Source organism: Thermobia domestica, chromosome 3, assembly GCF_964235325.1.
Source record: "Thermobia domestica chromosome 3, izTheDome1.hap1.1, whole genome shotgun sequence".
Classification (NCBI taxonomy): Eukaryota; Metazoa; Arthropoda; class Insecta; order Zygentoma; family Lepismatidae; genus Thermobia; species Thermobia domestica.
Window position 1 is genome coordinate 263242658 of NC_137456.1, and position 15309 is coordinate 263257966.

Sequence of the window (15309 nt, forward strand, 5' to 3'; positions counted from 1 at the left end):
CATCGTTTGTTTGTTTAAAACATTAAGTGAAACACGGTTGAATAGATAAAAATAAAGTTCATTTTTTCAGACTAGAGTACGAAACTGGTCAAAGTACCTGAAAACCAAGTATGTCCTTAGAACCGAGTATAATAAGTTTTCTAAATAGCTAATAGTGGACAGGGAAAAATCAGTCAGATACGCCGACTTCTTTCGTATTTCTTTAGTTTGGTTAAATCATTTTAAGAAAATGGATAGGTAAACAGGAACTTAATTCTTTAAGTTCTGAGAGGAAGGTAGTACTATACAACACAAACGAATAGGCTGCCTCGAACTTCATTTGAAAACCTAATTTAAAAAGTACCTAAGATCAAATTACTAATCAGAAATGCGCTTTCTTTCTTCATTTGTTTGTTATGCGACCGTTTATTTGGTTTCACTGCTTTTGTCTGTGACCTCATTTTTTCCGTGCGCTTTTCTTGTCCACCCTCATTACGCATGGGCTTTGTTTGTCCAGTCTGTTTTGATCATGTGCTGCATTTGTTCACATTGTATTTCGATGCGTTGATTTTGTCTACGCTCGGTTTCCGTTCATGTGCTGGTTTTGTCCATGTTGAATTTACACACTCCAATTTCGCTGGTTGTTTGCGCAGTTTTGATCTAGAACCGTACTACCGTCTGATCCCATGCACTGATTTGAGTTTTCACTAATCTTAGAGGTGGTATTGGTCACTCCTCGTGAAATTTGAGAACTGTCAATGTACTCCCTCTTGAATTTAAAGGAAGTGATATTAAATGAGGTAATATCTAATAATATGCTTCCGCGTTGTTCCACAATCAATGATAGCCGGCTAGAAAAAAAATGAAAGCTCGCAAATGCTACTGTTTCATATAGATTCCCAACTTCTGTGCAACTACATGAATTCATCCAGGAGCGTCTCGTTTATTTCATACCGAGTGCCCATCAAAAATTCTTGCAAATTGTTGACTGCGGCGGTCATTTTTCCACGTTGTGTCAATCCAGGAAATTCTACAACTCAGTGGCATTTCACGCAATGATTCACCAAAGGTTGCTCCAAATGCTACTGTGGCTTGATATAAAAAATATTAAACTTTAAATAGTTAATGAAAAATCACTCGATGACTTCTTCATAGCGACAGACCGCAATAGAGTGGAATGCAAAACTCACTTTCTGAACATGAATCAGTTTCCAAGACGCACGTCTAAGGATACCTTTTCATTGTTTGTTATACTGAGGTGATTACTGACAAAACATTTGAAAATTTCAATTGTGCCAACACAATAATCATTTATTATTATCTATTTTTACGAAAACATATTCTGTCAAAATTGAAGATCACTTACACTTTGCCAAAATGGGTTTAATATAAACAATGTACAAGTTAGAAACGAAATATATCTGAAATTCCACTAATATTAATTCAGAAAATAAGATTGAATTATACTTCTTTCTTTTATTCAGCACTTTCTTTTCTTGTGAAAAAGATCCTGTATAAAAGTCTTACCTTGCACGCTCCATAAATAAGAAGAATACAACAGGCTATCATTATTGTTAGGTAAACCATAAGTATGACCAGAGTTATTAACAATCCTGAAAGTACAAAGAAAGGGGATAGATTTTGTAAATATGATGGATGATACTAGGAAATACAAACAGAAGGAAGAGCAAAATAACTGATTGAAATTATACTTAATCTTCATTAATTCCAAACAAGTGTGTGTGTCTGCCTGTGTGTATTACTGTCCAAAGAGAAAGAACTAAACTAGAACACCAAACGTTCTACAGAAGTAGATATTTACCAGGTCTAATCGAATACTAACAAGTAAACCTTACGTTTGGGTGAATCGAGTTGCTGACTGGGACACATATGAGAAAGTAGTACTAAATGTGGTCAGTATTTCAGTGAAGTTTTAGGTGCGAAGCTCCAGGGGTTTAGGAGATACAGCTACCCATCACATGGAAGTACAGAAGTCTTCATACAGTTGGAGGTAAATGCTCTGTAAGACCTCTTGTAACGACAAAAGATGAATAACATATATATATGGGTACATATTAGGACTAGGGGGAAGTCATATAGTAAGGGTATACCTGACGGCGGCCATCTTGAAATCCGCCATTTTGAATTAAGGTTAAGTTTTTAAAATAGGAATAGGGTCATGTGATACATGATTTAAGGCGCAAATTTAATCAGAAGAACAATGGTGACGTTAATTTTGATTTACGCGCAATTGGTAAAAAGTTACAGGGAAATTAAATATTGTTGCAGCATATGTATTAGTCCTTTACCTCACATTGTAAATTTTGTGATAATGATAATAATTAAATAAAAAGCAGGTGGATAAATATTAGGCCTATGGTAAGAGTTGCCTTGATGGCGGCCATGTTCAAATCCGCCATTTTGAATCAGACAAAAGTTTTAAACAAAACGCATAACAGTGACACCTTATTAATAGCAAATTTTACCATAACTCCAACGCTATAACCATTTTTGCTTTATCTTTAACCAGCACAAAATTAAATGGATCGCTCCTTACGACTACTGCTTTGACGGAATTGTTAACGACAAATGTGTCAAGTGTAACTCGATTGCCTTTGTCAGGTGTGCTCACTGTGAGCAGAGCATTTGTGCAAGTCATGGACTCTTTTCTGAACTAAATATTGATTGTACTAATTGAGGTCTTTTCTGGAAGAAAGACCCAAGTTCAATTATGACTCAATTCCACTTTGGTCATTTTTCCTTAAATTAGCAACTTGTTTATGCGATAACAAATGCTGGTTAATGATAAAGCAAAAATGGTTATACCGTTGGATTTATGGTAAAATTTGCTATTAATAAAGTGTCAATGTTATGCGTTTTGTTTAAAACTTTTGTCTGATTCAAAATGGCGGATTTGAACATGGCCGCCATCAAGGCAACTCTTACCATAGACCTAATATTTATCCACCTGCTTTTTATTTAATTATTAACATTATCACAAAATTTACAAGGTGGGGTAAAGGACTAATACATATGCTGCAACAATATTTAATTTCCCTGTAACTTTTTACCAATTGCGCGTAAATCAAAATTAATGTAACCATTGTTCTTCTGATTAAATTTGCGCCTTAAATCATGCATCACATGACCCTATTCCTATTTTAAAAACTTAACCTTAATTCAAAATGGCGGATTTCAAGATGGTCGCCGTCAGGTATACTCTTACTATATGACTTCCCCCTAGTCTTAATATATACCCATATATATGTTATTCACCTTTGGTCGTTACAAGAGGTCTTACAGAGCTTTTACCTCCAACTGTATGAAGACTATTCTGTACTTCCATGTGATGGGTAGCTGTATCTCCTAAACCCCTGGAGCTTCGCACCTAAAACTTCACTGAAATACTGACCACATTTAGTACTACTTTTTCATATGTGTCTCAGCCAGCAACTCGATTCACCGAAACGTAAGGTTTACTTGTAAGCTTTTTTTATCGATAATTGCCTTGGGAAAGTTAGTAGTAGGTAAATTTGTGGACCTTATTGGTTGTTTCCATAAACATCTTCCACATATGCAATCATTAGTTTTTATGCGTTATGCGCGCGTACTTAACTAACGAAGATAAAAATAACAATATTACGTCATATTCCAATGGAAACAAGAATACTGAAGTTGTTAGGAAAGAGGTAAAGATATTTCTTGAACCCTACCTAAGGATAAATTGCCTTATAAGAGATACGTTGGGAGTATTATTGTCCGGAAGGTAAAAAAGGTTAAAACAAGGTGCGAGCTCCTGGGAAGTATGATTATCGAAACTTCGGATTCTGTAACAGAAATTTAGTAGGATTTGTCTTCATCACGATACATGCTAACGCCGTTTCATTGTGGAGCTCCTTCGTGGCTAAGCGGTTAGCGTGGTTCGATTCCCGGCGGGATCTCGTGTAGTTCGGGTTCCACGTTAATCACTAGGTCCACGTCTCATATAGCCTCGCTGCTGAAAGGGACGCTAAACTGAATCCAACCCAAAAAACCGGTTTTTTTGGGTAAAAGACTAGATTATGTATGCGTTATATAGATATTTAATAAAATATGCATACAAACATAAAAGAGAACACATTCTATTTACAAAGTCTGGTTGTATGGATATATGGAACGTGTTGAAAATGGTGAATGAAAATATTATTATTTCTAGTAGGAGCGGAAGAAGTTTGGAACAATTCCCGGATGAAACAATCACGTATCAGACATATTTATAACTCATACTAGGCCCTAAGGATGACCCTTATTTATTCACAAATTGATTCGTAAACACGTTACGCTTACAGACAGTACGATTCAAAGTTTTTGCCATGTGGCGTCCATGTTTGAAACCGTTCGTATAAAACATTCGAATTGAGTTACTTTTCTAATAATGCAGCAAACTCCTGCTGGTATGACCACAGAACAAGTGCATTTCAACTGTTTCTTTTGTCTATAGAGAAACCGCAGGGGCACAGCAAATAACCGAACCAACTTGAGCGATTCACACGTGAATTCACAAAGGAAACTTAACGGGAATTCTTTGGCCCCGACATATAAGTTGGCAAAACGAGTAGTACGGAAGATTTCAAAAGCTAGCCGAAGTAAATGGACAGTGTCAATTTCTTTCAGCATATAGGAGTGAGCAGACACTTAGAGAAAGCTAGAAATAACCCTGCTTGGACAAATTTAGAATACGTTATAAGCGGAGCAGAACAGTACAGTGAGCACATCCCTTGCGGCATTACAGTCTACGAAGGAGTTGAAGTGCACGAAGACAATACTACTTAGCTGAAAGAATGTAAAATGCTCATCTCAATAGACTGTCAAGATCAAATCTAGAAACTGGACCATATCAACGAATGACAAATCGATACCATCCATATGCAAGTCCAGGTCAATAAGGCAAGTGCGTTGGTAGCAAGATTTCCGCATCGATATTAATGAGTCGAAAAGTGAAATCCTGTTTCTTTGACCAGCGAAAAATGCACTGTCGAGTAATTATGTGAAAGCGTTGAGAGGGATTATAAATTTCAAGATCGTGAACATAAGGTACACCTCGAACAGGAGCATTCAACTGTGAAAGGACACTGCTGACAGGGGTAGCAAACTACAAGCCGGTAAAAATACTCACTTGTGGAGCATCATATTCCTGCACTTATAGCTCCAGACGTTTAGATCCTACAAGCACTTAAATGTCACTCATGAAGAAAATTTACAATGAATTGAACCATATAGCCATGAATACCGAAGTTATATAATTGTTTTAATATCTTCCAACGTCAAATGATGCCATACACCTTGTCTCATTGTAGGTCGGAAAAATAGCAATGATATATTCTCCGTTGAGAGAAATGTCATGAATATGACCCTCAAGATGGAATACCTTGAGATGCTAAATTAGAAAGATAAAAAACTGATATTTTTAAAGGGCGAATTACAATTCAAATTTATCATTAGGCGCATATTTAGCATGCGTTGAAGAGTAGCATAAACACAGCTCGCAGGAGCAATGGCTATGTAGCTCATGAAAGTATTTAACATTTTCTTATTCCATGATTGGAGGAATTGAGCGTACACACCCACAGTCGGTAATCTTTTTATTATACAATATTGTATAATACAATATTATACAATTGTAATAACGCAAGCTGAGTATCGCGGGAGAAGTGGTAAATCATTTTCTAGGAGATTCGATCATGTCGTGGGGCCGTCTGCATAGAGAGCAGAATGAAATTGAGCAAGAGCGAAAGAGGTATTATAATGTCACCTTTGAGCAACGCGAGAAGTATACAGTTTTCAGTCTAAAATTGTTCGGAAACAGGCAAAAGCTGCAGATTAGTATTCAGACAAATGTAACTGTGTGTCCCAAAATGTTAGTTATCTGTGATGGGTTACTCGTTAACAGTACGTTACAGACAAATGTGACCAAGCAACATAATGATTATTACCAGTGATAGAGTGAAAAATACCATACACACTATAGACAGTAGAATTTGCCAACCGCATGACGAAAACAGTATTTTTTTTACAGGTTTTGCACTACGAGAGTTTTACAACCCTTGAAACCGAACCAGTAGAACGTGAAGTTATTAAATATTTTCGTAAGTTGGATGACAATTAAGAGTATCAATGCCCAATGCCCGAAGACTAGATAAGATTACGACAGGAATTTCCAGAAACTACCAACGAAAATGGCGGCGGAAACATTCGACACTTCATTCGAAAATGGAACCGCGAGTAGCATTGAGAAGAGTCTGTTAGGAACCCTGTAGTATACTAGCTATAGAAGTAACGAAGCAATATAACTCTGTGAGCGCACGAAAGTTAGGCCGGTCTGTACACTTCAAATCGAAACATTGGATAGACTGATGAGAAAAAACAGGGACACCTTCGCCGAATAACAGAAAATGAGTACTGCCACGATGAACAGGATTAACTCCCCATGTCAAGATGTTCGACAGACAAGCACTGCAAATATAGAGGTCAAACACAGAAGCATCTAGTATGCACTGAGGAGAAATGAGTCGGATAGCTATCATTCAAGATGAGAAACTCACTCTTCAAGAAAGTCCTTAATTTTGCGGGCACGATTTTCATTCTGTATAACCGAACCCAGTGCGGGAGGGTCATTCAGATCTTGAAGAAGGAAGACATATGGTTCAAACTTATGATAGAGCTGAACACATCGATATTCGCAAATGCTTCATATTGAGGAATGTATAAGGAACAATGGTAGCCGAACAAGAAAAAAAAACTCGCACCACACAACTTGCAGTTTGAAAATTATATATATATTTCGACAGTGAAGAGAATCGGATACATATGAAGCCACGCAGCTACCAGCACGAAAACCACCAAGTTTATCTCATGGTTAGACAATATAGCCAGAAATAATAGAGGACTATATAAGTCTGAAATGTATTACATGAAGAGGACCGGTGAGTATTCTTTGCGAGATGTTTTGCAATTGCTCAAGGTGAGTATTAAAACGATTGTGGTTCCACTAAAGAAGGGACACAATTTAAGAGGTTAACGTGTTTTATCCTTCACGTTTCGTTTTTCCTTCTGAGAAATGGTGAACAATGACCAGAGTTTAGAGTTTAAATAATAATGAAAGCTGATATTAATTAAGCCTACTCAATGATAGTGAAAAAGAATATGTGCGGGAGCCGAAAATTCACATCGGTTGGTTTGCAAGATTATTCTCCTGGCTAGCAGTAAAGTACGCACTGACAGTTGAATCAAGTTTTCCCAAAGCGATCAAGTGGAATGGGGATGTAACAAAGTGATTTCCGTCGTATAAATCCATGGTCTCGAAAAACAATTAGATCTAAAGAAACATTGTGTAAGACAACAAAACCAAAAAAAAAAAAGAATAACAAGGCTATAAGAGTAACAATTTGGATCTTTATGTTTTGATATTTCTTTCCCTTTTATGTTTTAATATTTTATTTTCTACATTTGATATTCTTAAATACTACACACCAGGTAACACAAACTTTGGACACAAACAACACGTGATGGAAGAAGAAGTCTACGGAAAATTCAATTTCCAAGATTCCCACCAACCCCCTAGCATACGGTAGCGCTATGCGTGGCTGAGAAGTTGTGCACGAAACTACAAATAAGCAGTGATACACGAACGAGAAGTGATGCTGACCTCATACGCTCCACCGCTCCTACATTTTGACTTTCCCCTACATGGATTGGGTAATGCTATTCAGGAATGAACAATGACTGTATTTCTGTACTTTAGCAAATTATCCCTTTCCCATTCTTAAACAATCCCAGATAATGCCCATACATTTGTTCATTTGTAAATGAAAATTGTGTTGTTTTAGGCGTTACATTAATTGCCACCATTTGGATTTAAAACGAATTGAAATTGATGTGAAAACATTTTCTATGAAACACTCTAGTATTATTTTCAGTTTTGATTATTTTCATGAATAAATACTTTATTATTAGTCATTATATTTGTAAGTCATTTATATAGTCAAAATGCGCAAGATTGTGTTTCAGAAAAGTTTTCGTTCGGATAAAGTTGTCCAGAAGCACAATTAATTATGATTGTGTGTCGCTAATAACGTGTGTGTAATAATTGTAGCTATTAATTGATTTCAGAATTCCATCGAGAAATTTGTGTCATATCCAGTGACTTCAAAATTATTAACTCAAAGCAAAAGGTAGCAACAGCTACAAACAATTGTGTCGAAAAGCCCTTCTTTCCCATATAGACTAAGGTTTCAATAAACCTATTCCGAATATCGTCTTTATCGATGCTCAAGGAAATTTTTCCATTTTTAGTTCTACGCTTATGTTTTATAGTGTAAAGGAGACTATATTTATGGTAATGAAAGCAGCTGTGGAATGAAGGAAGTGGGAAGAAACAGAGAAATTCCGAAAACAGTCATAGACACTTTGTCTCTTCACCATATATATATATATATATATATATATATATATATATATATATATATATATATATATATATATATATATATATATATATATATATATATATATATATATATATATGGGTGTGTTCGTGTGTTTGTGTTGTCCTTGTTGGTAAATACATATGGTTTAACACCTTCCCAATTGGGACCGGAAAAATTGATGGTACATTTTCCGCTTCCAACAATTTTTAAACCTAGAAGCGCTACGAGGCGACCCCCTTGGCTTCCTGGCCGAAATTCGGAAAGTCCCAGTAATTATAGAAGAATATGAGAATGTCTGTGTATGCTTTGCGAAATTAGCAGCTTCATGGTGGTCTCACACTTTTACTAAGAAACGGTGTGTAAATATGACGCATAACCACATATATTGGCACTGCCTTACTTATGGGATGGAGAAACGTAAGGGGAGTGGAAAGAGGAAATGAGTCGTGCGGGGGAATAAACACACAAGTAAATTTACACAGTACTCTTTGGTACCCATACAACCTTGAAATTTTCGCTTGGGCAGTCGCGTCGACTCGCAGTGCCCCGCCTATCAGATGACATAAGTAAAGGTGGAAGTGGGTTGAAATCAGGGGAGGCATTGATCAGAATTTCAGAAACGTGTATGCATATGGTTGCAACTGGTAGTTTCAGAAACGATGGGAACAGAAACAAAGATTTTGATAAATAAATGGAAGGGAGGCTATGGCTCAGTCGTAAAGCGTTCACCTCTGATGCTTGGGGTCCCGGGTTCGATCCCAACCCCCGCCAAGTGAACATTGTGGTAGACAAACACCGTGTGCGTGGGTTTTCCCGAGGTTCTACCTTTTCCTCCCACTTTCTTCATTCCACCATTTCTTTCATTATTCATCATCACCGTCTCCTTTAGTCTAACCGGTATATGCGTGGGACGTAAAACTCAAAGATTTCATTTCATTTTTTCTAATTTCCAAAGAGGCTATATAATAAGTATTAAAGTTCGGCTATATGGTGTGAGCTAGGTGAAAGTAGTAAATGTACTGAGTGTGTCGCGAGTAACAACATTTAGGTGACGGTTAAAGTGATTAAATCCTACAAAGTTTACGGGAAAACAACATCCTCGAAGATGAGCAGTGGTTAAGGGGAAGTCCTCGGTGACAGGTCTCACCTAGAGCTGTTCGATATTTCGATATGTCGATTGATAGACATTTTTAAGTATCCAACACTTTTAAGATCGATGTTTTTAATATTTCGATATTTCAATATTTTTCAATAATTCGATATTTTTCACTATTACGATATTACGATTCTTCGATTTTTTTATTGCTTTAATATGTTCATATTTTGGAATATTTCGATATGTTCTATTTAACCTCTTCAATTCCATAACTTATCTGCAATACTACAAACTTATACATTTGTGCGTTTGTATCGTAGAAAAAGCAAATTTGTATATTTTTAGATTTGAGTGCTATAAAACATGCAAATGAGGTTTTGTAAAAAGAAAGGACTTTGGTATATTTATATTTATAACCCGAATGTGCATAATCAGAAAATAAAGAAAACCGGAGAATTTCAGTATATTTGTTATCTAGTGCAAAATGTGTATTAGTATTGTTCAACTATCAAAGTTCGAGCACAATATGTTAAAGTTGTCTACCAATTGCGCCTTGTGAGATAAATTACGACAGTAAAAAATAAAGTAGTATTGCTTCAAACAACCAGACGTAAAATTTTCTTGTGTTATGACTGTTGAAAGCAAAAAGAACAACACTATGTAACATGTCTTCTCTGTGTTTGATTCAAAGAAAAATTAATTTTTACGGACATGACTTTCCTCTCAAGCCGAGTCTGGTGTCTAAATGGTAATATTTGTTATTATGTGCGTCCTTTCTCCGTCTGTATTTCATACCTCTTTTACTTTGTTGCAAATCATCAGAACAGTTTATATTTTGCTAAACTCACAAAAACATCTTTCACTTAGCGCACTTGAAACTTTTTGATTTCGAGAACCTAACCTTACTCCACCCTTGTTAGATTTTGTCTTCAGCTTTTGTTTCTTTCTTTACATATTTGCATCATATTCATCATTTTCTTCAGATCCTTACGTCAGAGTTGTAGGTTAATTCAGGGCTTAGCATCCATTACATCACCGAGGCTATAGGAATCGTGGTATACAATTTAACGCGGAATCCTAACCACATGAGCTCCCACCAGAAATCGAACCCGGGTTTAACGCACTTAAGACAAGCATGCTAACCTTGTTGCCACTAGGGAATATCAAACCGGAAATCCAGTAAATCTTTTTAAGAGTATCCGAATTTAAAATTATTTTCTATGGGCTATCAACGAATTCACTAAATATACTTCCATTCAATGTCCATATACCCAACACTACAAGGGAACTAAAGAATAAAACTAAAATTATCCAAAATGTTTGCATTGGAAAAAACGCGACCGTAGCTGTGCAAAAAGTAAAACCAAAGAGCCCATAGGGAATGAAACAAACTCTTTCGCAGTTACGTGCCACGGTTATGCCGGCTGGGTTAGAAGAGTCAATATGGTGAGTAATAAGTTAAATGGTGGAATGAAGAAAATAGGAGGAAACTGAAGAATCCTGAGAAAACCCATGCACACGGTGATTGTCCACCACAAAATTTATTTGGCGTAATCGAATCAGGTGTCTCACTCGCCAGAGCTCATAGGGAATAATAGAGAACAAAAGAGCATAACTGGAGACAGAAATTGGTTAAGTGAATCACTGCTGAACAAATTGTATTATGGGAAAGGCAGTAACACATGGAAGGGGAAAAGTTACAAATACTTCAATTTATGAGTTATTGAATCTGAAAATTCGCATATCAGGATGATGCAATTACTGAGAATCGCAATGATGAAAATTCGTTTCAAGTTGTCTACTTGTGGTGGCAAAGAAATATAATGAATTATATAATACTGCAGTAGAGACAACAACACTATTTCTTTTCACAATTTGAATACGGAAAACTTCGAAACTATGCACATTCGATATTAAAACCGATTGCGGAGGACATGTAGCTTTTGATTACAATAGAGGAATGATATTAGAGATAGCATGCTTTTCGGACGCTGAATACATAACAAAACGTTCTATATATTTAGTTTTTTTCTCTATGGAGATCAACAATGAAACCGGAAGTAGTATTCAGTTTTACTAGTTTCGGTTTTAGTGCCAAGATAAGAGTGATAAAAATATATTCTTGGGAAGATGAACCGAATACAGAAAAAAGATTTACGCTATCTATTTCCATATTTGTTGTATGGAGATTCACGTTAAAACCTGAAACTTTTTAACTTAACCACTTCCTATTTAAATTAGTCAGAGATGAGATGGATCTTTGGGACCTTAAATCGATCACAGGAAACCAATTCTCATACATATCTTTCAGTTTTATCTCAGTGGGGATCAATACTGACAATAGAAGAGGTAGTAATTTCTTTACCATTTCCGGTTTAATAGAAAGAGAGAGTGAAGATAGTATATTTTCTTGAGATGCTCAATTAATTCTAGAAGTCTGCCTGTTGCTATATGTTACTGTTTTCGTTGTATGGTAATCAGTGTTGAAACCATAAAAAGTTGATTTCTACTACTTCCGGCTTTAGAATAGAGCCAACGCAAGAAATGAGACGTATCCTTGGGACGACGAATCAATTCCAGAAAACCGCCTCTTGATATACCGTACGGTTTTCTCCCTGTACGGAAATCGATATTGAAACGTTAGTTATAGTATTTTTCAAATGTCAAGATAAAAAGCTTTGAGAAGGTTTCTGAACCTTCAACAGCAGTGAAGCGACCTTGTCATTTTGGGGCACATGACAGTATATAGATAAACGGAATTTCGTACTACGATGTTTTTGTCAATGTCTGTCGAAGTACCTAGAAATATCGCGTATCATTACCTATCTCTCATGTAGGTTCTCAGACAGACACGGGTGATGATATATTTCCTTGGCATTCTCAATCCATTCCAGAAAACAACTTGTTATATATCGCCGCTTTATTCTATGGCGATTAACCTTAAGAGTGGATACGCTTCATTTCTCCTGCTTCCGGCTTGAATAGAAACTTATCAGAGCGGGTTGAATCTATTCTTCAGGCGCATAATATATTCGAGAAATCGCTACTTTCTATATTTTACTTTCGCTCTCTCCCTCTTTTTCTCTCTCTCTCTCTTTCTTTCTTTCTTTCTCTGTCTATGTAGATCAATATTGAGACCTGAAAGTAGCAAAATATTACACTTTCGGATTATAGTATAGAAATACAGATTCTTTTTTGAGACACTGAATCGATTTCCATAAACTATTTGTTAATATCTACTACCTTCGAAATAATATTGTGGAACCGATTTCAGAAGAGATAAGCACTTTTCTTAAAATTCCAAAATTAAAATAGAGTAGGGTAAAGAAAAAAAGAAGTCTCACATTATGGATTTATTACATCACTAAGGTTAAATTCTTTCTTTCCATGGTTGTCTTTAGGCTAAAGGACAGGGTGATTTTGAATTATGAAATTAATGGTAGAATACAGAAGTGGAAAGAATGCTTGGGCATGAATAGTGTTGGGGCTATCCCTTAAGTAGCCAAGTCTTGAAAGATGTAAAAGCAAATCAAACGAAAGCAAACTGTGGATATTGTCAAAAGGTTTTGCCGAACTGTCAATTCTCCAATTAAATAAAACTCATCTTGGTCAGCACTATTTCCATTTCTATATTCTTCCGTCTATTTCATAATTCATAATCACCTGTCCTTTTGCCTAAATGACACAACCGTGGAATATAGAATTGAAGTAGTTCTGTAATAAACCTTCAAAGGGCCACTTTTTCTTCTACCTTCGTGCATTATAGTTTTGCAATGAAAAGTCAAGTGTTTACCTCCTGTGATATCGGTTTCACAGTTTCACGTTTCTAGAGTGGGCCACAGTGTTTTCATGAAGGATTTATTACCATCTCGAATGCTCGTAATTTTGCATAAGTTTAGCATAGAGATTCGAGACTTTTCCCATCTTCTTTCTTTTAGCAATATTTTAGTAATTTATACTACTTAGTTGTTTTTGCCATTCTTAAATTATTAGTTGTACCCTCCTGGGACAATCCGGGCGGCCCCCGGACAAATATATTTAACTCGATACGGGTTAACTTTGGAAAGACGAAACATATGCTTTTCCTTTTTTTTCACAGACGATCCACGATGGCCCCACTTCGATTTTGTAAGTTAAAACACCAGCATCAGAGACATGAATAAACACCAATGAATCATAAAAATACTACCCGAAAATATGTTAAATCGTCTATATGCGTGATTTGTTTATATCCAAGTGAGTCAAACAAACTAAGAAAATACCCTGGAGTGGGCGCAAAACCCAAAGGTTACGGTTACTACGCACGTGTTCTTCCGAGCTCGCCACGGAAGCGATTAAAAAAGTCACTTGTTGAAGGGTAAATCATTAACCTTTTAATTTAGCCAATCAGACAAACCACTATAACTCGATTCTAGGAGGTGGGACTGTGAACCGCTTCATAACTATTGCTTTCTTCTGGGGTAATATATATATGTGAACAATTCGAGGATAATCACCGACGTGCACCTTCGGAGCCTCTTGTATTTAGTAAGACTTTAACCAAAGATGAATGAAAACTTGGCCCACGACCACTGACCCAAAACTTACCGTGACCCACAACTCACCGTGACACGTGACCCATTCTGGCTCACCACCCACTATAAACCACTCTGGTATATTGTTACCAACTTCGAACCACCAACCCCATTGTCATCAACTCTGACTTATGATCCCTGCAATCCTCTCGTTTGACTTGAACGTTACACTTGTAATAAAACAAGACCTTGAAATTGTTACTTATACAGCTTTTCAATTTCAATAATCGCTCAAGCGCCGCTCTGTTATATCAGTGGATCTGATTTCACAACATACAATGGTAAAGTGTTTGTTATCTTCCAAATTAAGATGAATTTAAATTTATCAAATATAATTATTTCTTTGTTACCTTACAGATATCTTTCACTAGTAAACAGAAGTGACTTTGAAAGTCTCAAATCAAGGCAAAATTAACAATTCCCCCCAAAAAACTAAAGTTTCTGTATAATGAAGCATGCCGTACTAATGCTCAAGTAATTAACCATCAAGACAAATTTTACGGTCATTTTTCTCACATCTTTATGCTTTATTATTACCTTATGCTGTGAACGCTTCATATATTAAACACAAGCTTCAGCAAATATAATAATAGAAAGCAGCGGCTACGAAATGCGAAATACTGTGGTTTTTGTTCTCAACTCTACTAATTTCCAATATATAAAAAAGGCTCTCGTTCATAAAAGAAAACGTTCGAAATGAAATGAAAAGTTCTGTTTGTTTTTTATAAAGAGTAAATATACTGAATTTCAGCTCTCTGAGGTGAATTGCTTATGGGGTACTTTAATTTTTCGCAAGAATTCGGACACCCACTCACTCTAAGTTTATGCATTAGAATAAAAGTGATACGCGTATGATAACTTCCAAATTTGAATTTAGGCCTAGTTATATACCAAACGACATTTCATTTGATTTTGAAATTTGATCGTGATGATGTAACCGTAATGAGTTCGGGTCACTGTTCGGGCAAACATTTATTTGTAACCACTCCGTATTCTGTTCGCTGTCCGTGGCTCGTGGTACTACCAATAAGTATACTCCTGATACTTTAACTTACCTGGACAGGACGATGAAGGACCTCTCCAAGAAAGGTTACAAACTGTTTCCAAAAAGCTCGTCGGTCTCAATAATGAGATGAGCATTAGGCGCCGAGAGGTTCGGGTGTCTCGTCTCGAAAACCTCACGGACGATCAGACG

At 36.3% G+C, this 15309-nt stretch overlaps 1 protein-coding gene across 2 annotated transcripts in view; it reads right to left on the reverse strand.

The window, feature by feature from the left end:
• Nucleotides 1–15309, reverse strand: part of LOC145681633 (uncharacterized) — a 374326-nt gene that overhangs the window by 153703 nt on the left and 205314 nt on the right. For both annotated transcript variants that reach the window (XM_081753249.1, XM_081753250.1), the window contains exon 4: nucleotides 1507–1592. In XM_081753249.1, the coding sequence (XP_081609375.1) occupies nucleotides 1507–1592 (86 nt within the window). The remainder of the gene's footprint in view (nucleotides 1–1506; nucleotides 1593–15309) is intronic.